General features: G+C 42.9%; 1 protein-coding gene across 5 annotated transcripts in view; it reads right to left on the bottom strand.

Moving 5' to 3' along the window:
• Window positions 1-386: 386 nt before the first annotated feature.
• The window catches only part of myom1b (myomesin 1b), a 29,189-nt gene continuing 7,070 nt past the window's right edge, over window positions 387-22,505 (bottom strand). For 2 of the 5 annotated variants that reach the window (XM_061064177.1, XM_061064173.1), the window contains 34 exons: window positions 22,145-22,186; window positions 20,563-20,577; window positions 19,768-19,929; window positions 19,489-19,650; window positions 17,460-17,601; window positions 16,839-17,038; window positions 16,357-16,410; window positions 16,141-16,265; window positions 15,864-16,047; window positions 15,583-15,757; window positions 15,374-15,495; window positions 11,701-12,162; window positions 10,095-10,291; window positions 9,877-10,003; window positions 9,414-9,598; window positions 9,207-9,321; window positions 8,969-9,125; window positions 8,755-8,861; window positions 8,613-8,657; window positions 8,257-8,393; window positions 8,005-8,149; window positions 7,153-7,212; window positions 6,725-6,792; window positions 6,513-6,626; window positions 5,143-5,230; window positions 5,014-5,052; window positions 4,815-4,920; window positions 4,450-4,613; window positions 4,299-4,335; window positions 4,071-4,093; window positions 3,558-3,613; window positions 3,193-3,408; window positions 1,042-1,183; window positions 387-942 (listed from right to left, as the gene is read on the bottom strand). In XM_061064177.1, coding sequence (XP_060920160.1) covers window positions 707-942; window positions 1,042-1,183; window positions 3,193-3,408; window positions 3,558-3,613; window positions 4,071-4,093; window positions 4,299-4,335; window positions 4,450-4,613; window positions 4,815-4,920; window positions 5,014-5,052; window positions 5,143-5,230; window positions 6,513-6,626; window positions 6,725-6,792; window positions 7,153-7,212; window positions 8,005-8,149; window positions 8,257-8,393; window positions 8,613-8,657; window positions 8,755-8,861; window positions 8,969-9,125; window positions 9,207-9,321; window positions 9,414-9,598; window positions 9,877-10,003; window positions 10,095-10,291; window positions 11,701-12,162; window positions 15,374-15,495; window positions 15,583-15,757; window positions 15,864-16,047; window positions 16,141-16,265; window positions 16,357-16,410; window positions 16,839-17,038; window positions 17,460-17,601; window positions 19,489-19,650; window positions 19,768-19,929; window positions 20,563-20,577; window positions 22,145-22,186 — 4,409 coding nt within the window. In that variant the 3' untranslated portion in view covers window positions 387-706. The remainder of the gene's footprint in view (window positions 943-1,041; window positions 1,184-3,192; window positions 3,409-3,557; window positions 3,614-4,070; window positions 4,094-4,298; window positions 4,336-4,449; window positions 4,614-4,814; window positions 4,921-5,013; window positions 5,053-5,142; window positions 5,231-6,512; window positions 6,627-6,724; window positions 6,793-7,152; window positions 7,213-8,004; window positions 8,150-8,256; window positions 8,394-8,612; window positions 8,658-8,754; window positions 8,862-8,968; window positions 9,126-9,206; window positions 9,322-9,413; window positions 9,599-9,876; window positions 10,004-10,094; window positions 10,292-11,700; window positions 12,163-15,373; window positions 15,496-15,582; window positions 15,758-15,863; window positions 16,048-16,140; window positions 16,266-16,356; window positions 16,411-16,838; window positions 17,039-17,459; window positions 17,602-19,488; window positions 19,651-19,767; window positions 19,930-20,562; window positions 20,578-22,144; window positions 22,187-22,505) is intronic. The other 3 variants (XM_061064174.1, XM_061064175.1, XM_061064176.1) reach the window with 3 other exon arrangements.

The following is a 22,505-nucleotide window of genomic DNA, read 5'->3' on the forward strand; positions in this document are numbered from 1 at the left end:
CAGTAGAGTTAGGTTTTTGTGATCTCTGTTGGTGAACTGGCTTTAGCTTATTGTGAAGTCGCTAATAAGTGTCAGTGAAAAGCATATTAAGTGTTATATAACGTTCAGTCAGTAGCATCGGTCGTAGAGTCAGTTGTCTTTCAGCAGGAAGGTCAGGGAATCGGACCCCAGCTCCCGCAGTCCGATGTGTCCTTGGGCAAGACACTTAACCCCGAATTGCTCCCGCTGCTTCATCTGCAGCGTATGAATGTGTATGAATGTGATTAGTCACTTCTGATGGATACTTTACACGGCAGCCTCTACCATCAGTGAGTGAATGTGTAGGTGTGACCTGCAGTGTAAAAGTGCTTTGAGTAGTCAGAAGACTAGAAAATAACTAAACAAGCTCAATTCCAAGTCCATTTATTTGCTGTTGTGTATGTCCCATATTTACTCAAAGGCAGTAATAATGAAAATAGCAAAGTAAGAAGAATGCAGGAAAACAACATTAAATAATTGTTCTGTGAAGTGTTGAGTACATGACAATAAAACGATGTCCCATCAGATACATATTAGACAAAAAAAGGGGCATATTGTTAACATGAAGGAGTACAATGCACGCTAAGTTAATGTAACTGGAATCACAGCAATCAGACAAAAAACTCCACACCAAGCTTGTAAAAGATATGTGAGTACTTAAAACTTTTCAACAATAGTTTCAGTGTTTTCAGGCTGTTTCAGCTCCGGGTTCAGGCTCCTCCACCGTGGCTTCAGGCTGCTCAGGGGCATCTGATTGGTCAGCTGCCAAACGCTGGTCAGCGACTCCTTCTGCGTCTCCTGTTTGCTCTGAATCTGTAGCTTTGGCTTCTCCTGAAGCGACCACTGCAACCTCCTCGTCTTTCTGCGCGTCAGGCTCCCCGCTGGCTGTGACGTCTTCCATTGGAAGGATTTTTGTCACAGATTCTGCAAGACAATAAATAAATGAACGACATGTGACTGCAATGTTCAAGAAAGCAAAAAAAAAAATGAATGTGACTATGCATTTTGTTTACACCCTCTTACCCTTTCGCTTCTGCGTTTTGGTTCCAGTGCCCGGGGTTTTCATCTTTTCCTTCGGGGTATTCTGGCCGAACACCACATTCCCTTCTGCATCAGTCATATAAGAAGTCACCCCCAAGTCAGGTGTTCCCTCGATGATCTCCAGCTAAGAGGACAAACACCAGAATTAGAGGTCACCATGTAAGAAAACCCTTTCCTAGTTACTACCACACCATCCAATGAATGATGTTCACTACTTACCGAGAAGGTGCAGTGAGGTCAGAAACACCAATGATTGCCAAAATCCAGAAACACTTTCATTATAAATCCAGTCTGTCCTCATCAGTGTTCATCTACTGTATTATACTGTATATATTTTAAACTATTTTATCAGTGCCTCGGATATTTTTGTGTGGATATTTTTGATTTACTTCTATTCAAGGAAATTAGAAAAGTTCATCCAAAAATATCCAGGATTTATTTCTGAAATAGGTTTGTCTGAAATTTTCTGCAACTCTCAGGAGTTTTGTGAGGCAGTTTTCAGAAACTTTCTTGCAAATATTTTCAGGAATTTTCATTATGAACTTTGGGAAACTTTGGTAATTTTCATCAGGAATTTTCCGAACATTTGGAACATCGCAATGGGAATTTTCACAGCAATTGGGATGCAATTTTCTGAAACTATTTTTTTTTTGGGAATATTTGGAAAATTTCATGGGAATTTTAATTAAAAACATTCAGAAATTTCACCAGAAATTTTCATCAGCAATTTTCCAAACATTTGGAACATCGCACTGGGAATTGTCATGGACATTCGGGTATTCTCATAGACAATGTTCATGAACCTATGGGCATTTTCAGAAATATTTGGGGATTAACGTGAAACTTTCTCTGGGGCGTGTCTGAAAAATCTATGGAATTTTCAGAGACTGTCAGGAATCTTAAAGGAATTTCTGGAAACTTTCATGAATTCTAACTGCAAGGAAACATGTGGAGCTAAATCAGAAATTGGAGTGGGATTTGTTGTGGAAAAAGACCGTCATTTTTTTATCTGACAGAAAAACATGATGATTGACGCTTGTGACCAGACAATAGGGGGGAACACTGGTTAGTTTTCTAACATTTACATTCAGGGGAAGTTGAAGTCTTTGCTCTGTGTTTGTGCTCTTAAAGGGAGAGTGTTTGGTGACAGTACAGAGAGGGGTTGTGTCCATGCTGGTGGTTCATCCAATACCACACGACTGGGAGTGAACAAGGTGACTGAAACCAGAGAGTGAACAGTGAAGGGTGGAAGGTTCAAACCAAAGTGAGACAACTCAAAGAGGAAGAGGCGGAGGAGGAAGTGGGGAGGTACATGCTTTTTTTTTTATTAGTCTCATCAACAAAACAGGGGACCAGGAAGTGATGCCATAACAAAAACTGTGTTCTGTAGCAGTCTTCATGACAGTGGCATAGTCATCAACAAATTCACAGATTGGACAGGCATCACAATAATTAATAAAGGACTTTAGAGAGGGTGTGTAACAATCACAGTAAAGACAGAGGGGACAACAGTGTTCAGTACAGACAGGGAGGCAAGGGAAGTGATGTCACCATCACAACAATCAAAGGAAGATCTGAACTATTTCCTCTCATGCTATCAGGGTTTTGTTGTCGGCTCTTTTCCTGCTCTTCCTCGGATTAGGTGAAGGGATATCTTCAGGCTTCTTTTGCCAACCTGTCTTCATCTTTGAAGCCTTTTCTTTCCGTTAAAGGTGAAAACATACAGACTGACATTTTAAAATGACTTTTATACTTTCTCATGAGAAGATCTCATTGTATTGCAGGATAATAATCACTGCTAATTAAACCAAGAAACTAACAATAACAAAAACTACAATAACCTTTTACATGTGTTTCGATGTGTTATCATTGGATTTAAGTGAGTACCTACATAGTTTGGATAGTTTGACTCTCAACCACACTCTTGTTTTTTCTTCCTGCACCGTGGGACGTCCCGTTTCAGACTCAGCACCTCGAGAGTTAATTTAATATTCTAAACACAAGAAGAAACTCAAGCCGTTTTTTTTTTTTTCCCTTGCGTTTTTCATTTATACATATTTACGACAAGATTTGGACCTCGGCTTTTTTTTACTTTTTCTTGCCGCCTGCCTCCTCGGAGATGAAGACACTTACGGTGAAGTCCCCGCTCTCTGTGCCGTACTTGTTCTTCACCAGGATGCTGTACTTGCCAGAGTCTGACGTGTTCACGGCAGTGATGGTGAAACTTGCAAACTTGCCGGACGCAAACTTAAGGATGATGTGATCATCGGACGTGATCTCTCTGTCGTTCTTCAGCCAGGTGACCTCTGGCATGGGGTCGCCAGAAATGTTACAGGTGAGATTGAGGGCCTGCAAGGGGGAAAAATGCAAACCAATAAAATAAGAGAGTATAGAAAATCCTAATCTAGAGCAGATTGAGGTTTAGTAACTACTGTATCTGTCATTATGCTGACTTTAGTGCAGGCCGTGTAACATTAGAATCAGCTGACACCGTTTACCTTGCCATCCTGAATAGTGACCACATCAGGCAGACCTCCTGCTACTCGAGCACGACCTGAAACAAACGATATGAATTATCATAAAATGAGCGAAAATAGTGTGAAGGCACCAAACAGAAAAAAAGCATCAAAGGATATGATGGACGATTTGGGGGGGGGGGGGGGACTCGACCTGAGACGAGAAAGTAAAGACTAAAAAGTGAAGATGAAACTTGGAACAATAAATAAATGTCAATATTTATAAATATGCTGGATCATTTCTTGCTGGAAACTTAATTAGTGTTGATACATTTTACAATGTTTTTCTAACACTATTATGTGTCTCTAGTCTGTCTACAAACCCCCCAATGATGAGAGTCCATCCTCTCCGTCTTTTGCCTCAAACAGGCCGTTTCAAACTCCATTATAAGAAAGTATAATAAAAGATACAGTATATAATGTCATCTTTAAGAATGAACATCTGCCTTATCCAGGCCTGAAAGCTCGCATAGAAAATTAACCAACATCACTTACTTCTTTCTGCAATAGCAGCAGCTCTAAAGAGGAAGAAAAGGAGGAAGAGGAAACAACAAATCAGGTCAAAGGTTCCCAGAATCAGGGGGAAAGTTAAGACTTAATGTGCATGCACACGTCTTCATGTGTTTGTTTCTCAAATCAGAAGAACTTCAGGCTTAATTTCACAAAGTGTGTTTTTATGCACGCTGTGATCGTGGCCACATAAAGCTGATCTGTGTGACTCACTTGAGTCTCTGGAATTCTGCAAAAGCATCGTCGAACGCTGCGAAACAAAAGAAGATTTTAAGAGTCTCAGAGTTTAATCACAAAGGGAGTTTCTGCCTTTGTACGATGCACCGAATGCAAAACAAGAAGAAGAAAGAGTTCCTGCACTTACCTTGACCAGACAGCTCAACGGTCCTCCTCAGGCCACCTTTTCCATCATTGAACTCGATGGCGTATTTGCCCATGTCTTTCTCTGTGGGCTCTGTGATCTGCAGCCACAGCTGCTCCCCCACCACTCCGCTCTTTATACGGTCGGAGAAGGCGATGGCTGAATCCCTGACAGAGAGACAATGAAGGCAGCTCGGTGACACAGAAACAAGACTGCAGGCTGACGAAACATTCAAGGAAAACTGTAGTACACTCATAAAATCAGGCTATGGCACAAGTTCACCATGGCGACAAACAAACTGAGAACCTTCCCCAATTAATGAAACAGATGTGAAGCGGCTGGTTTAAATAACAAGAGAGGGAACGTACTTGTAGTGCCATGTTACTTGCAGTAAATCATTGTAGTAGCTGACGAAGGTGTAAAGTCGGATGCCTTGATCTGTGCTTGTGATCTTCAGCGGAGTGGAGGAATTGGCTTTGATGAAAAAAGAAACATTCAAATATTTATTTTAGATGAATATGAACGAGGGGACCAAACAGTTTGGATACAAAATGTTTCTCTTCTTACCGATAAAACTGAAAACTTCATTCATCAAGTCTTTGAAACCTAGAGGACAATAAGAGAACAGTTACGCTCAGTGTTATCTTTCATTCAAGAGGTGATTGTTTTTCTCTACTGCTGACTCTACAACATCACCTTGATCAGTCAAATTCAAAGTGGACGTGTCTTTCCCTCTGTCGTCCTTCAGAACGACCTCGTACAAACCGGAGTCCTTCTTAGAAATCTGACCGAGAGAGAGAGAGAGCAGGAACGTCAGACGGAGCTGCAACATGTGACACCGAACAAGGAATATTATTTGAATTCATCTGAAAAGACAAGCTTTTCTCTTCTGCTATGGGTGCTGCAGATCACACATATATGACACAAAAGCAAAAAAGCAGACAAACAAACAAACAAACAAACAAACAAACAGAGAGCATTCGCAGGCAGAACAACAAAACCATGAGGAGGGCGTTGGCCCAAGATGAAAACAGAAAACTGATCCCAACATTTAGTCTTCTCCAGATCAGGCTGCCGACATAGTCTTCTGTGTCTGCGGGGAAGTCGCGCTGAAATGGGACACATGTGACATGAAGTTTATACACGTTAGAGAGGCTGAAGGGACGTCATGTCACTGAACGACACGCGGACAGACGTTTAGAGACGACACAGTGTGATGGGGATGAAGTATGATGTGATGAAGAACGAAAACAGAGAAGAAGAAGAAGACAGTTAGAGCAAGAACGTGATAAGGAAGAAGTGTGAATACATTTTAATATCATATGTATGATGATTACAAAATCCCTTAAAGGTCACATATTGTCCAAAATAAACTTCCCCATGTTTCTCTAACACTAATGTGTGTCTCTAGTCTGTCTACAAACCCCCCAATGATGAGAAAAGTCCACCCAGTCCATCTTTTCCCTGCTCCACTTTTCAGAAAATGTGTGCTCAAACAGGCCGTTTAGAGATTTTTCCCTTCATGACATCACAAAGGGCAGTAACCCCCTTTGAGTCTGCCTTCTCACCGTAAACAATAGGACATGGCGCGAGAAAGCCAGAGCCACCCAAGTCCTTCCAGAGAGGGGGCGTGGTCAGACACAGCTCATTTACATATTTAAAGGTACAGACACAGAAACAGCCTGTTCTGAGCAGGGCTAAAATAGAGGGGTTTACAGTCATGATCAAATACAGGATCAGAGTGGATTTAGAACCAGAAACTTCACACACATGTTTTTAAGGAGTTCTGAGACTTATTTAAACTGGTTAGAAAGGAGGAGAATGTGACCTTTAAGATTTTATGACTAAAATAAGTAGAAATAATGTTTTAACAACTTTCTTGAGTCATTGTTTTTCTTCAACTTACTTAACTCTTGTCAATGATCCAAATATTTGTGTGCTAGGAGTTCCGCGTTTACATTCATATATGCAAATGAATTCAATGACAATTATACAGCACATAAATATACATTTATATTTACACAAACATTCACGATTTACACAAGTTTGACCTCTCTTGCTCTCACCTGAGCTATTTCCAGTTTGAGCACTCCCTCAGTGAAGCCCAGGTTCTCGTCAGCTTTGATCTCACGGCCGTCTTTGTACCACAGCGCCGAGGTGTCCTTCTTCATGTTGCCCACCTGACGTGCGGCACAGGAGATTAAGGGATTTAATTTAACTCTGCTGCAATTTCCTTCAAGGGTGCACATTTTAAAACGTCTTCAAAGTTCTGTCTCACCTTGCATTTCAGCACAACGCAGCACTCTGGCGTCACCTCGTAACCCAAATACTCGATGAAGTGGGGACCTGTGACCAACATGGCAGAGGAGGAAATGTAAAATCACGACATGGCAGGAAAACAACGATGGGGCGGAAACATTTTGGCAATTCATGAATCCCCTGATCAATAGAAAGAAAAATAAGTTTCACTCTGAATTCCTTCCAGGTGTATTTAGAGGACCCCAGGCACATCAAGACTGCTGGGTCTTGTTATTTTAGTTTGGGCTGGAGACCACCAGTAGTCCTATTTTCTGTCTTCTGGATTCTCGTAGGTAGTTCTTTGTGAGGTGCCTCCCCATCTTTTTTTCTTTTTTTGCCAGGTCTCCAGCCCCTTTTTTGTTTCTATGGTGTCTTATTTATCCTTGAATACTTGGGGGGGGGGGTTACCTTGTTTTCTGAACCATTCTTTCCTCTGGAACTCAGACTCCTTCTGAAGCTCCTTGAACACTGCAAAGAAAAGAAACAGTCATATAATCAACATTTGATTGGTACACCGTTAAGAAGTACTTGATGAATCTAAACAGTGAATTGGAGCTCTAAATCTTAGCATGTGGCTCTTTGTTTGGTTGCTGTTAAATTACTTCATAACATGCATTTCATTTAGGATGTTAAGCATACCGAGTTCCTCTCTCTTGGATATTTGTTCAATGTGTTCTTTTATATAATATACAGCATATTTAATAGAATTTTCTTTAATATTTTTGCTATTTTAAGTCATTTAAGAGTCTTGAGTTTTTCACATTCACCAAAACTTGAAGACTATTTCCACTGTGTGTGTAAACCTGACCCTTTCCTGACTCTTCTTAAATGTGTTTACTGCCCCCTAGTGTTCACAACTGAGCTCTGCACCATGACTGAGCAGGTTCTTGCTGATTCTACTCAGCTGTCTTTGCACTGGAGGCTTGTGCCTAGGCCGTGGGGATAGGGAACGCTAACACTACTGATCCAACACACATGTAATGATACTGTTACATTACGTCTATGGAGGGCCTGTTCACTTGGCCTTTCAGGGTCAGCCAGTTCTGTGAACGGGCCTGACTGGGGCTGCAACTGTTTTCTTGCACCCCTTATTAATAATATGTTGTCTTTTAATATTAGCCACGCACTGATTCTCCAAAGAGTTTAGCCTCTTAAAAGAGATTCAAACTCCACAAAGATCTCAGTGAAGTCGAGCTCAATGGAAGTCAGGATAGGAACATCTTTAGGAACATCTTTAGGATATTGTTTGTCTCAGCATACCGTCTCCTATCAGTACCAGGCTGGACTGGTTTGTAGCTTTCCCGTCCTGCAGCTGGAAGGTGAAGGTGCCCTCGTCTGCCGGGGTCAGAGAGTCCATGGTCATCTCGATCACACCGGTGTTCTTATCAAAGTTCATCTTGTATTTCTGCGAAACAAATCGACAGAATCACCCAAGAAATGAAATCCATAATGAATATTGTATCACCAGACGTTATCGTGAGATTATGTGTGATTTGCTTCTCGCCGGCCGACCTCGCCCTGAGAGAGAGCGTTGTCATTGAAGATGTAATCCACTTTTCCATTGGCTGAGATCTTCTCGGCCTGCAGCCAGAAGCGAACTCTCCCCTTCTCCAGCAGCTCCACGGCCAACTCTGACTTCAGCGGGATTACTGCAGAAGAAGAAGGAGAAGAAGAAGAAGATGGAGAAGGGGCCAACTCAAAGAAAAGTTTATTTCTTTGTTCATTAATCAACACTAAGAAAGGGGATGGTTTCAACTTCAACTTCACCTCTAATTGTCCCAGGAGGGCGATTGGTTTTGCCGCGAGGCGTTAAAAGACATTTTTAAAAAACTAATGAGGTAAAAAAGTGTGAGAGGTTTTATACTTACTGGGGAATTTGTGGTCATGACTGATCGCCAGGAGCCTCTTTAACTCTGTAAAAGACATGAGTCATTATTATTAAAGGTCAAAGGAAAAAAAAACCATGAAATACCATTATTGCACGTTTTTTTTCTGCACTTTGTTATTTACCTTCCTGAGAGAGAGTGTAGCTGGATGAAGCACCGTCAGTGTGAGTGACCAGACATGAGTAAATGCCGATGTCTTCCTCTCCGGGAGTGTTGAAAACAGCTTTGGACCTGCAGGAAATCACAGAAGAGGAATCGTAAATGAGAAGAGAGAGAGGGAGTCAAACCCAAACAGTCTAATTTGTTAAAAAAAAACAGAACAGAATCTGTCGTCTCACTTGTTCCCCTTGGTCTCCACGGTCATGCGGGAGGGGTCTGTAAGCTCCTCGTAGTTCTTGGACCAGACAAATTTGGAGTCGGGGGTCATGTCGCCGCATTCGAAGTTCAGGGAGATGATACCGTCGTCATTGACGTCCACAACGATCTCCTTTGTTCCTGTAACAAAGCGCAGTGATATAGGCTATATAATATATATATAAACACGACACTAGTAGTTCATCAGACATTTTTAAATACCTGGTTTGGTCACAGCTGAGACGGGCTCTGTCACGTCTGACACATTTCCAACGCCTGCTTTATTCTGAGCGCGCACTCTGAACACGTACACCTCCGCCTCCTTCAGGTTCTTGATCTGTTAATGAAATAAAACAACCACATTACACACCCTCAGCTGCGTCCATGACGCTCTCAGAGCACAGGATTCAGTCAGAAGAAGACGTCGACCTTAATGTACGCCTTCTCCGTAGCTTGAGTGTTGACTCCTCTCCACGCTTCCAGTGGCGCCTCAGCCTCCTTGATGTCGATGTAGAACCCGTTGACGGGGTCGCGGCCCTGGTACACAGGTGGTTTCCATAGCAACACCAGGGAGTCATTTCGCACCTCTCTGATCTGCAGGTCGTGGGGCGGTCCTGAGGTCCGGAGAAAGACACACATCGGAAGAAAAACAAAAAAACTGCAGGTGGGTAACTTTTCACATGCGTCATTATTTTTCAAGCAAGTTCTTGTCTAGTGCATAAAAAAACGTATTTACATGCAGATTGTGTTAATCCTATCAAGAAGTTGAGAACATGAAGATTTCTCCTCATTGATTAAAGGAGATAAAAAAGTGAAGATTCTGATATTTGTCCTGTGTTTAGTTTAGTGTGCCATGAACACGTTCTCTCAGTGAACAGGTGGTCTATCTAACCTGGCACAGCTATGGTCCACTCCTCACACAGGAAAGTGTCACTGGGCAGTGATGGGATGCCGACACCCGCCATGTTGGCTGCCCGCACCTGAAATTGGTACTTCCTGTTCTCCTTCAGGTCAGACACCTGAAGGAGAGAAAAATGTGCAGTTGTCCTTTTTTCGCTTTTTAAAATCAACTGATTGCTGTTTTTGTTGTTGAATTTAACATCAGCTCACCCTGTAGGCTCTCTCGCTGACAGCCCTGATGTTGGCCTCGTGCCACTTCCCCGGCACGCCATCGATGACCTCACGGTAATCCACAAAGTATCCTGTGATGTCAGCACCGCCGATGCAGGTCGGCTGCTTCCAGCCCAGCACCATGGAGTCACGCACACACTCCAGGACGGAGATGCCAAAGGGTGGAGTAGGGGAGGCTGACAGGACAGAAAACTCCAATTAACACCATAAAATCCCTCCGCTGGGGAAACGGATGATGTAATGGGAAACTGAAGCCCTTCGAGGAGGTGATGCTTTTGAGTCCCAAACACATTTGTTACACCTCTTGCCAGCTGCTCATATTAACCTAAAATAGTTCTTTGATATTCTCGTAAATAAATAAAAATGTTACGAGTGTATTGTGACTATTACAGGCTGTGAAGATGGGGCGCCAGATAGTCTAGCGGTTATTTCACACGCCCCATGTACAGAGGCTATTGGCCTTATAGCAGCGGCCATTGGTTCGAATCAGACCTCAGTCCTTTGTTGCATTTCATCCTCCTCTCTCTCCTCCTAACATTTCCTATATCTCTTCAGCTGTCCTGTCTAATGAAGGCAAAAATGGATACAAAATCATACCTTTAAAAAAATGCTGTAAAGCTTCAGTGTCCCATTAATACAAATTTGAATGCAGGTATTTATTAGAGTTCACTCTCCTTGGTGAAAAAAATCTCAAGTCACACGTGGGAAAAAAGTAAATAAATACCTGCTGTAAATGAATGTTGTCAAACCCATAACACAATGTTAACACCTTTAACCTTCTAAAACAGGCCTTTTTATTATTATTTGTACTTAAAGGTATGGCTGAAGTTTGTGGGAAGTAGACTTGTTCACAGTGTTGCTCGTCAGTTAGATGATAACCTTTGTGTTTTCTACACATGAGGCTACAGACAGAGGACGGCTAGCTTAGCTAAGCGTGAAGATGGGAAACAGGAGAAGTGCCAGACTTGTTCTGTCTGAACCACAACATCTCTTTCTTACACATCTTACACGTTTTTTTGTACTTAGTTACTATCTGGTAAATGGTTTTGTGTATTATTTTGTAAATAATAATAAACTTTCTAGGGTAGACAAATAGGTATGTCAGAGAGGTGTGCTACCATGAAGGACTCAGGTCACAAGTGTCAAAGCTCAAGAACAGGGTGTGTTTAGCCGGCTCCTGCCATTTCATACCGATATGTGTGTGTGTGTGTGTGTGTGTGTGTGTGTGTGTGTTACAGTGCTCCGAGAACTCAATGTGATGGCTGGATACTGTGCCAGGTGACACAGGCTGATTCACCATGTAGGGGGAGTTGTGGGGTAATGGGAAAGTGGTAGCCCTCGATTGGCAAGCTGTGACTGTGTTGAGTTAAAAAAAAAAAGTCTGGTTATGTTTTAAAGTGACTTACCTTGGAGAGAAGAACACAAGTAGAGCACTTCAACGACTGTTCATTGATAATAAGTCGGTCATGTAAATGGTGAATTGTGACGTCAGGGTAGAAAATAAGTCAGGGGGGGGCTGAATGATTTTTTTTTTTTGTATTTTGTAGATGATAAAGAAAGATTTCCATCCCTGCTCGTTGCTCACCTGCAGAATCCCTCCTGGGCCTCACTGTCCCCCGATTAGCTGGAGCATCTACTGAGAACTTACGCGTCTGTTCGACCTCAGGCTCATTGACTGTGTGATCCTGAACCTCAGCGGGGACGGGGTCTAACTGTGCAGCTGTGTCTATGTCAGTAAGTGAATCAGAAACTGAGTCTGACACGGACTCTGAGACCAGGTCTTTTGCCAGGTCAGGGGCCCAGGACACGCTGCCTCTCTTGCCCCCCTTTCTTTTAGCCTCCGCAGGGTCGGGCCCTGCGAGGTCTGAGCGAGGAGCCCCGGCCCCCTCCCTGGCTTCAGTGTCAGTCTGAGCTTTATTGCGCTTAGTGTCAGGGGGGAGCTGGACAGTGTCATGCGTGCCCGTCCAGCGTGGCCTGTGCTCAGTTAGTTGGCCCACGTTACCCCCCGGCCCCATCTCCGGCAACACACCATGAGGGATGCCGCCCCCTACAGGAGTTAGCAGAGAAAAGCAAAAGAGTTTTGAAAGAAAAACAAAAAAAAAAACAGGAAAAAAACATCCGTTCACACAAGTTCTTCTCAATCACGCAACATTCAGAGAGCAAGAGGAAGACGAGCAGACACAGACAGAGAGGAAGAAATACTCAGTACATCTAACTATATCTAGCACAGTAAAATGTCTTCATCTGACTTGGGAGAAGAAAATGAAGACAAGATGACCAACGAGTGACATCTGAGTGAGGAGGTGAGCAGATTTTATTTGGGATCATGAGAGAATGCACGCAAGAGACGATACACAGGCGGTGAGGGTGAATGTGCGGGCTTTGCGCCGACCCTGTATGAAAAAACACTGCTTTAGTAACAACGCCAACGCATTTCATCACCTCTAAGATATCCTCTGAAAAGTGTAAATAACAGGTTGATTGCTGTAGCTCAACAGGGTCTAATGGTGCGTTCCATTTTACCTCAGGGCTCTCAGAGCTGGGAATTACAAGTTAACCGCGTTCCAATTTGGACAGGCAACATGGACGCCTCCAGGAATACCTTTTTGTTGACAGCTGATTACCAGACGATAACAACACACTAAACGGGATAGTTTGCAAAAATAACATGACCAAATGTCTCCAGATAGAACTTGCACGATCCTTTCGGTGTGATTGATTTAATGACACTAAAAGACGACTAAGCTGCTAATAAACACGATCATTACAGCTTCAACTTTACAGTCCAGGGCATGCACGTAGCAGCCATGTTGGATTTTAACTCGAGTTAGAATTATGACTTCAGGGGGGCGTTTCTGAAGACGTATCAGATCGGTAACTTAAATTTCCCACTTCTATGTTAAAATGGAACGCACCATAATCCATAGGAAGTAGTGTAATTCATTTAGCTGTAAATAGAAAATGAAGTTAATAGGTTGAAATAGAAGAAGGAATAAAGCATCCCATTCCATTCTTTGCAACGAACAAAGAAGAAATGACCTCAGTAGAAATGTCCGCCTGTTTGACTCTGCGCAGAAATACATCGGCAGTGTTGTTAACTATGTGTTTTTCATAAGGGCAAACAGAGCATGCTGCTCAACACAAAGCTGGCCAGTGAATAGTGACATTCAAAGGCTAAAAGATTAAGTTGATTATAATGTTGAGAGTTGTTAGGGGACACATGCAGGAGACTGAGAGAGCATCGCTGGCAGAGCTACAGCAGCAGAATTGATCTGTTTCACACAGGCCTGGACTAGTTTTATATTCTAATGTATTTATTTTAGATTGTTGGAAAAAATGAAATGAAGCCTAAGTCACGTCTGGAAAGCGTTTGTCTTTGTTTTTCTTCATGCAAAATGAATATTGCAAAATAAATGCTTGACTGTAACTCTGTAAATGTATATTCGATGATTTGTACAGAAGTAAAATTTCGACCTACAACTAGAGTTTTTATATTTTCTTATTTTTCTGTTTTTACTGAATTTGATAATTTCACATAAAATTGAATATAATAAACTGTGATGTGTGTAGTAAATCCAATCAGTTAGTTATGACCAAATAATTTTCAAATAGGACAAACTGTCTCGGTGTAGTTTTAATCAATTGGAAAGTATTGGATTGAGCAGGCAGCAACCTCCGGTCTTGAAAAATGAAGCCAATGTGGAAGTGAAAAATCCTGCAGTTCGTCGAGTTGAGACTGGCTCAAGAACCACCAGAAGTCACATACATACCCAAGGCAAAAAAGCTGTAAAAACCCGAAATTTTGCAAATTCACCCAGATAGTACAAAAGAGCCATAATTGTCAAATGTTGCCGAGTTTGTATTTATGGTTAACTGACCTAACATGTTTATTGTTTAGTTAAGAATCCTTTAGAGTCTGGTCTTTAAAATTCATTCAAATAGCAAACAGTACAATTCCACTGCCAGGTTAGCTAAGAGGTTAGGACAAGAGAAAGACGGAGCAGTTTAAGGGTACCGGTGGGGTGGAGAGGTGTGTGTGGATACCTTTAGCACCATGTGGGGTTGCCGACACATCTTGTGCCCAGGATAGGTGGGGAAAATGGGGGGATGATTGTGGTGGTGGTGGTGGTGGTGTGTGACACTGGGCTGGTTTGTAACAACCGCTGAATTGGATCGCACTGACCCAAATTAGAGGAAGTCTACAAGTCCTGACCCTGACCCCGCCTCAGGCTGTGCAGGGAGGAGGAGGAGGCGGAGGAGAAGGAGGGGGAGGAGGGTGGATGTAGCTGGATAGGTGCGTAGGTAGGTGGGGCACATAAAGTGCAAAATAACGTGACAGGGTGACAAAGTGGAACCACGGAGGAGAAAGTGTGGGAGTACAGATGCTGATGATATAAAGAAGTGAAGACAACAATGGTGACCGACAACATCATGTTTAAATAACAAAGCTTCTTCTCTACATGTAGCTGTGAGTTAAAGGAGATTTCCACCTGAAAAAACAATCATTTAAAAAAAACAGTCTGCGGTGTTAAAGGAGCAAATAGTGACCTTACTATATGATCAGACATTAAGGAAACATGCTGTGTTGAAGTGCTGGCTTCTCTGACAACAATGCAGCAGCCAGTATGTCCTCCTTCTAACTTTAGATTCTGGTCCTGAATGCTCTGGATTTGTTTGGAAACAGTTATCAGGTCAAACCAACAGGTGTTGCAGCGATGGAAGCGGGCAAGTGGTTCAGATAGAAGTGATTGTACCCGACCTAAAAAGCCTCTGCATGTTTCTAATAAGCTCCACGAGCAGAAACGTGCTCAAACTAGGATCAATATTGGAGATGCTTTTGAAAAATGGAGAGAAGTTAGAACACAGAAAGGTTTACAGACCGATGCAGAGCTGGATAAACACTGAAGCTTCAGTGTCCACCACATGGCAACCTGCGTGAGCATCGACTCTAGAGAGGAGGGGGGCGGGGGGAGACAGCTCTCTACAATGTTTTGAACATGGACTGCAGTACCCATTTTAAACACTAGGTGTCAGAGTTACATATTGCTCCTTTAAATTTGGCCGCATTGTAAAGGATGCTGTAATACCTAGAGTATGTTGCACCTGAGTTCAAAATTGCAGAAATGTAAGCTACAACACCAGCAGCTGTTTTCTTCAAACATTAGGAAATGGATGGATATTTCCTTTAAGCCACAGAAACAAATCTCTATCTTCTGACTCCTATTGTTTCATCTCATACCGCGCTCAGTCTCACTCACCAATAGCTGCTTTCACCTCCACAGGCTCCGACTCCGGCGAGAACTGGCTGAGCCCGGCTGCGTTCACTGCTCTCACCCTGAACACGTACTTCTCTCCCGTCATCAAACCGTGACAGATGAACCTGCAAATGTGTTTGATAAAATATGTCAGAGGTCAATATGTTGCATTATGATCACTGGGGGGAAAACGGAAACAGCAGTTATTCTACCTGGTAGCTTTCACGGGCTTGTTGTTGCACGGATTCCACTCGTTGCTTCCTACAACACTACTCTCGATGTAATATCCCACCAACTCTTTGGCGCCTTGGGATGCTTCCCAAGACACGACGACTGATGTGTCCGTGTTTCTGGTAGGGACGACTTTTCCTGGTGCCGATGGGATATCTGTGGACCAGAACGTTTCACATTTTTTTGTGTTGATAACTTAGAAAGTCACTTTTTTTTGGTTGCTGCAGACGTGATAAATAAATGTATGTGTTGATTTTCTGACCGAGCTTGTCGCCAACAGTGGTGGCATCAGTTGGGTCAGACGGCTCTCCGACGCCTGCAGTGTTGCAGCAGCGGACGCGGAAACTGTAGGATTTCCCCTCGGCGAGATCGAACAGCGCGAAACGAGGAGACTTGACTGGGATCTCTGTGTTCACCCTCTGCCAGCTGTCTGTGCCCGAGACACACTGACAAACCGGTGACAAATCGTGTAAGGCGTTAGAGTGCATCTTCATTGAAATTGTAACATGCAGGAATATGTTGTGATATACATCATTCACCTTTTCCACGTAGTACATGACACCCTCAAGGCCTTTCTCTCCAGGTGGCTTCCAGCTCAGCACCACATAGTTCTTGGTAGCTTCTGTCACCTGCAGTTCGAGAGGTCTGCCAGGAACGATGCCCTCTGATGGATTAAAAAAAAAAAGGACTTTAGCCCCTTAAACACATTTTAGTCACTTGTTATAAGTAATGGATATAACTGATGGAAATCCCACCTGCAGGCTCCTCCTCTGTGACAATGATTTGGCCGGTCCAGGGAGCAGAGGTACCTGATGACATGATAATGAAATGTTTGGTTTATGAATCTGTATTTCATTTATTTTTTTTGCTCCAATGTTAACTTCAGCAGATCCATTCATTTAAAAAAAACTGTATTTCTGACCACAATTTAATTTATAAAGATGAGACAAAAACCCTTTTACCCCAGCTACACTCACATGCACACCTACTGGCAATTTACAGTCACCAGTTAACCTAACGAGCACGTCTTTGTACTGAGGAAGAAAAGGTACCTGCATGCACGTGGAGAACATGCATATCCACACAGAAAGGACCTGGCTGATTCCAACCATGAACCTTCTCAATGGTAGTCTTGCAGACCTCACTCGACAAAAACACCACCTTAACCCTGTAAACCTGTATCTGAGAACTTTGTTAATAAAGCTCTGTAAGTATGAAGAGACTGACTGGACAGTACCTCTCATGCGTGCACGGTCAGCCGGATCCATGGCGGCCACCGGCTCAGAGACTCTGGACGGGCGACTCATCCCGCTCTTGTTGACAGCACGCACTCTGAAGGTGTAGGAGCGTCCCTCCACCAGGCCGGTGACGGGGAAACGGGCAAACTTAACAGGGGTGTCATTACACTGGATCCAGTGGTTAGTTCCAACCTCACATCTGTGCACAAACAAAAAAAATGTTTTAGACAATTTGCTCCTTATTTAAAGTCTTTCAGGAGGTGGGAGGTTAAAACGGGAAACCTGAAAGAAACTGAACTTATTTCAGAGCATCATAGAGTTTCTGTGTCGAATATTACTGGTAAGGATCAAGAAAACTAAAGAGTGAGGAAAAAGATTATATCGAGAAGCCGCTTTTTTAATTTTCAGGATTTCTATACTTTGGAATAGCTATGAGCAAAATGTTTTCCACGTCTGTTTTAATTTTGTTTATACTCATTACCTATTCATTTTTTTTTATATTCTGTATTTTCTGCAATACAGAAATAAAATCTCCAAGTCTTCAGGAGGTTTGATCCAGGAGGCTCCTGCTGTGACATGATTGAGAGACATTTTTAGCAGTGACATGGAAGTCAAGTGACCTGTCCACAAAGTAGCCCAGGATGGACTCTCCACCGTCGACAGCTGGCTGCTTCCATGTAGCGATAATGTAATCCTTGTTGGCATCCAGACAGCGCACATCCAGAGGGGCACCTGGAGCGCCTTCAACCTCCGCATCGGCATCTAACACAAACGATAACAACAAGGTAAGAGATGTGTTTAATTCCAAGCTAAATGTTTCTCTATAATGAACTGATCCTACATTTGAATGCTTGGTTTTAAAGTGAGTGTGCCCTGTGCTGAACTGTGTAGCTGCTGAGCTTCATGCCAGGAATGTTTCTGGTCCTCAAGTCAAACACGAGCCGAGAGGAGTCAGCGGCGAGAGGACCGAATTAGCAGCAGCCCGCCCCGCAGTGAAAGGGGATAAGAGGGGTGACTCTTAAAGAAACATGCAGTAGAGGTAAAGCTAGGGCATTCCATACTTAACACAAAGAGCTTCATCATAAAGTATGAGCATGTATTAACTTACACATGTGTTCAAAATATCCTGTATGTATAGAAAAATCAACAGTTTCTTTCTTTACAGAATGTAAACTTAATTGTTCTTTTGATAGGCTTATTTTTAAGGCGAGGGAGAGGTATCCAAACAGGACAAATAATTACTCGAAGAGTGTGTCTACATACAACGTTCAGCGAGGAAACTGGGCAGCCTATTGTTTCTCCTTGAAGCGGATATTTCCAGCATCTCTCTGAGCTCACTGCCAGACTCATTCCATCCCTAATCTCTCTGAGAATAGCCCACATGCAGCCCGGCTCATATAGGGTTTTGTTTTTGGAGACTGTACCTGGCCCCTTGAGGGGAACAACAGGGTCTGCCACCTGGGATGTTCATACCAAACATTTGTAAAAAAAAAAAAAAAAAAAAAAAAAGCTCTAAAGGTCATATCGTCTCTGAAGGCAGCATCTCCCTGACCGCTGCTTTTTTTTCCACTGTAATCAAACAGACGCCAGGAAACTGCCGATCTGTGTCGTGTCTATTAGAGACCCTATTTAAAAACCACTTAATCGCTTCACTATTAAATATGTTGTTGTCATGAGGTGACGGATGACTTGCTGCGTCGACTTTGACCTTGATCTGATGACAGAAACAAAGTTGCACTAAGCTTGAGTTGACAGGGTTTGAATTCAACACATTCGCAATGCTTTATAGATTTAAAAGGTTATGGACTGTTTCTAAACTTGAATGAAGTGAGACCTGATGGTCAGTCAATCCTTGGAGTCACTGAGGGATAGGCTTACAGGCAACGGTAGACCAGAATCTACATAGTTATTTAGGAAAGTAGGCGGTCAAATGTGTTCCTAAACACCTTCGGCACAAAGAAAAACTAGGTGAAACAAAAGATCCATCCATTTATTATCTTTACTGCTTTTCCCTTTTGGGGTCACTGGGGGCTGGAGCTGATCCCAGCTATCATTGGGCGAGAGGCGGGGTTACACCCTGGACTGTTCACCAGCCAATCACAGCGCTGACATATAGAGACAGCAAACCAGCCACACTCACATTCACACCTACGGGTTGATTTAGAGTCAACAATCAACCTAACGGACATGTCTTTGGACTGTGGGAGGAAGCCGGAGTAACCCGCACATGCACAAGGACAAAAATGCAAACTCCACACAGAGATGTCCTATCCGACGGGGATTCAAACCCGGAACCTCCTCGCTGTGAGGCAACAGCGCTAACCACTGCACCACCGTGTCAAACCAACTAAATTTAGAGTCAAAGGGTTGTGGTAGGATGTTTCTGGTTGTATATATCTGACTGTATATTAAGATGGACGAAGCAACGGCTGTCTGCGAGTGAAGCCAGATTATTTCGAGCTCCTCCTGCTGACAGGTTGCGGTATTGGTCATAAACCCCGCCTCCGCCATGTTTACAGAACGCACAGAAGTCAAACTATAAAGTTAAAACACAACAAGTCAAATACATTTCTGTTCAAACCTGGACTCTGTCGTGGTAGTCATTATCATGCAGATTTATGTCCAAGACTTTAAAATTATAACACGCACCTCTGACAAAGACGTAGGCTGAGTAGGTTTCATATCCAGACTTGGTGGTGACACGCAGCGTGTAGAGCCCCTCGTCCTCTTTGTTGAGGTGTGTCAGCGTCAGTGTGGCTCGATCTCCGCTCCAGTGCATGTGGTTCCATTTAGAGGGAGACAGCAGAACATCTAGCAAAAATGACGACAGTCTCTCATGTAATATGCATTTATCCAAACCAAATGAAGGCATGTGAAAAACATCTTCCAGCTCAGATAAAGAATACATTCAGGGATCTGTCTGCTTACCATCTCTGTACCACTGGATCTCTGGCTGGTAGCGGTTCAGAGCAGGGTAGATGATGACCGTACATCCTAGACTCATGGTCTCCCCCTCTCTTCCAAATGATACACCGAACTTATCAACAATGTGAGTCTTGAAGGTGATGCCATACTCGGACACCGGGCCATCTACGGAGAAACATTAACGTCAAGGTCAGACAAGAGACAAGAGTTATGTTTCCAGGTGAAGTGGAGGAGCGTTATCATCTATACAATTTTCATCAAAAGTCTCCAAAATGTGAACAATAAGCTGGATCCAAACTTTTGAACCAGGCAGAAGAATGTGGTGGAAAGAACATGTACCAAGAGTAAAAACAACAACAAACACAAACACACGAACAGTGACTAAAAGAAAAATGACACAATCAGTGCTCACAAAAAAGAAGTGGAAGAGGTGTGGAAACGTGTTGTCATGCAAAGACAGTGATACACATCAGACATCTTGTTTTAGATGTCTAAAACTTCAGAAAGTTACGGCACAGCTCTGTAAAACAAATAAGCTACGGCTATAGCTTCAGGAGTTCATGAAAAATCTTGCACAATCTGTCAAACACATCAGAACATAAGCTCACAAGGTTGCTTATAATTGCAACATTGGTAAACACTCAAAATGGAACTGAAAATGCAGACTGATGACTTCAATAGGAAACCTTGAAATGGACATTTCTACACACACAAGAGTGGCCATGCATGGACAAGTACTCAGTGAAAACATAAAGTTCACCAACACGTGTTCAAACCAGAGTCCTATGACCCTTTTACCTTCAGTACTGCCACCTGTATTGTTGCCACAGCATCAAGAAAACAAAAAAGTTGTTAGTGCAGAAGCACCCATTGTGATTTAAAGCCCCCAGCCCAACCCTCCACCTCCAACTTCTCATTGCAGGTGTTGGTGCAATCATCCATAAGCCAGCAAGATGAATGTTATTATACTGAACCAGTTTTAACATCAAGTCAGAAGGATTATTTTAAAGCTGCAGTATTTAGCTTATTTACCTTTTTAGCACTGTTTTGGTTTGTTTGCCAGAAGGTTTGCTGTTAAATGTCATTGTTCTCATTAAAGGTAGAGTCAGTAACTTTTTCCTTAAAAAATGAATCACAGACTTGTACAAAATGAATGCCGCTCAATCATCACTTATGGGCCTCCCTATATGTGTGGTGGTGACTGTGTCTGCAGAGACCCTGTCCTCTGACTGGATTTTACTGTTCTACGTGAGTTTCCTCCAGTTAATGACAGCAGTCAGGTGAGTTTGTGAGTGGATGTAATTCAGCAAATGGGCGCGATTCAAACCTGGGAATATGACGGACGTGGACGCAGCGGCAAAGAAGAGAAAAATAACGCCACAAGGATAAAACTCTTTCCCAAACGGGAGTAAACCTTTGGTAGGCTTTTAAACGAAGACGCAGAGTTGGCCTGCTTTTTGTTGGAAAGGCAGGTGCCATACACCAGCGGTTAGCTTGTGTTAGCGTCAATAGCTCGCAGTGTAGGTACAGTAAACGAACATGCCAACCCTGCAGAGAGCGTTGTAACACGTCAGAGTATCGTTGTAGTACCACAAAGCGCCACAAGCTGGTGCCTGTGTTGTGTTTTGAGTGTGTGATGAAAAGAAAGTTGTTACTCTGACAGCCATCTTGTATGTGTGTCAGTGACGAGTTGGTGCAGGTTATATCTACTTTACTGTTCATGTAAGATGAGTGAATAAAGCGTCTCCACGGTGATATGTTCGATTTTAAGTATAGAACTAAAGTGTCATGTGGAAATCCCCGCTCTGTTGTCTGTCAACTATCTGATGCTAACCAGCTATCCCGGGACTTCCGCTAAAAGCTACCTGCTGCTAGCTTCTCCACCTGTACCAGCCACGTTACAGTGTGCACTCCTGGGGGTGATTAGCGCAGGAGGAGCGGCCCAGTTTGAATGTTGTGTTTACAAGCCGGAACGAACAATGCCACTGACTCTACCTTTAACTTTGGGACAAGCAACAGAGGTCAGGTGTCTTCAGCAAATACATTCAAATTAAGCAACTGTATGGTTCATGCATAGCATCAAACAACACACCAAAATAAATCTACTCGCTAATGAGGAGAAGTGACATCTTGCAGCTACAGTAACAGATGTGTTCCTCACACGTTTGTGGGGACCAAAACAGAGGTTAAGATAAGGAAAGGGAATTCATGAGTTCACTTCTTTAAGCAGCTGGAAATAAAACTCTCTATGCTCTATGCTAACGTTAATCAGAGGCTGCATTATGTGTAAATAGGCAGCTGTATGCTAACACGTTGCCTTAATAACATACAATAAAAATGTATAAGAGAAAATACAAACAAAGGGTGAATTCACACTTACGTCTGGGTGATGGCAGGGACTCGTCAATTTCACCCTTAAACCCTGAAGAGAATACCAGAAGTTGGTTTTATCACATACAGCATCATTTCATGGATCATTTTACTTACAACAAGCTGTTAAAAGGTCAAAGGTCAAAGGTATATTTATTGTCCCCACAGGGAAATTTGTTTTTTTTTAAAGGATGTGAACTAAGGATATACCACCTGTCACATTACAGGTTGGCAGGCGTTTAGGTGTTATGGTACTGAAATTACATTTGGCTTCTACCCTTGGGTTACAGTGAACAGTATGGCAAGAGAACATGACAAAAACCATTTTGAGACCTGGTAGTGTCAGGAGCTTTGGTGTGTGATTGCTTAAA

This window comes from Labrus mixtus, chromosome 19 (genome assembly GCF_963584025.1).
Source record: "Labrus mixtus chromosome 19, fLabMix1.1, whole genome shotgun sequence".
NCBI lineage: Eukaryota > Metazoa > Chordata > Actinopteri > Labriformes > Labridae > Labrus > Labrus mixtus.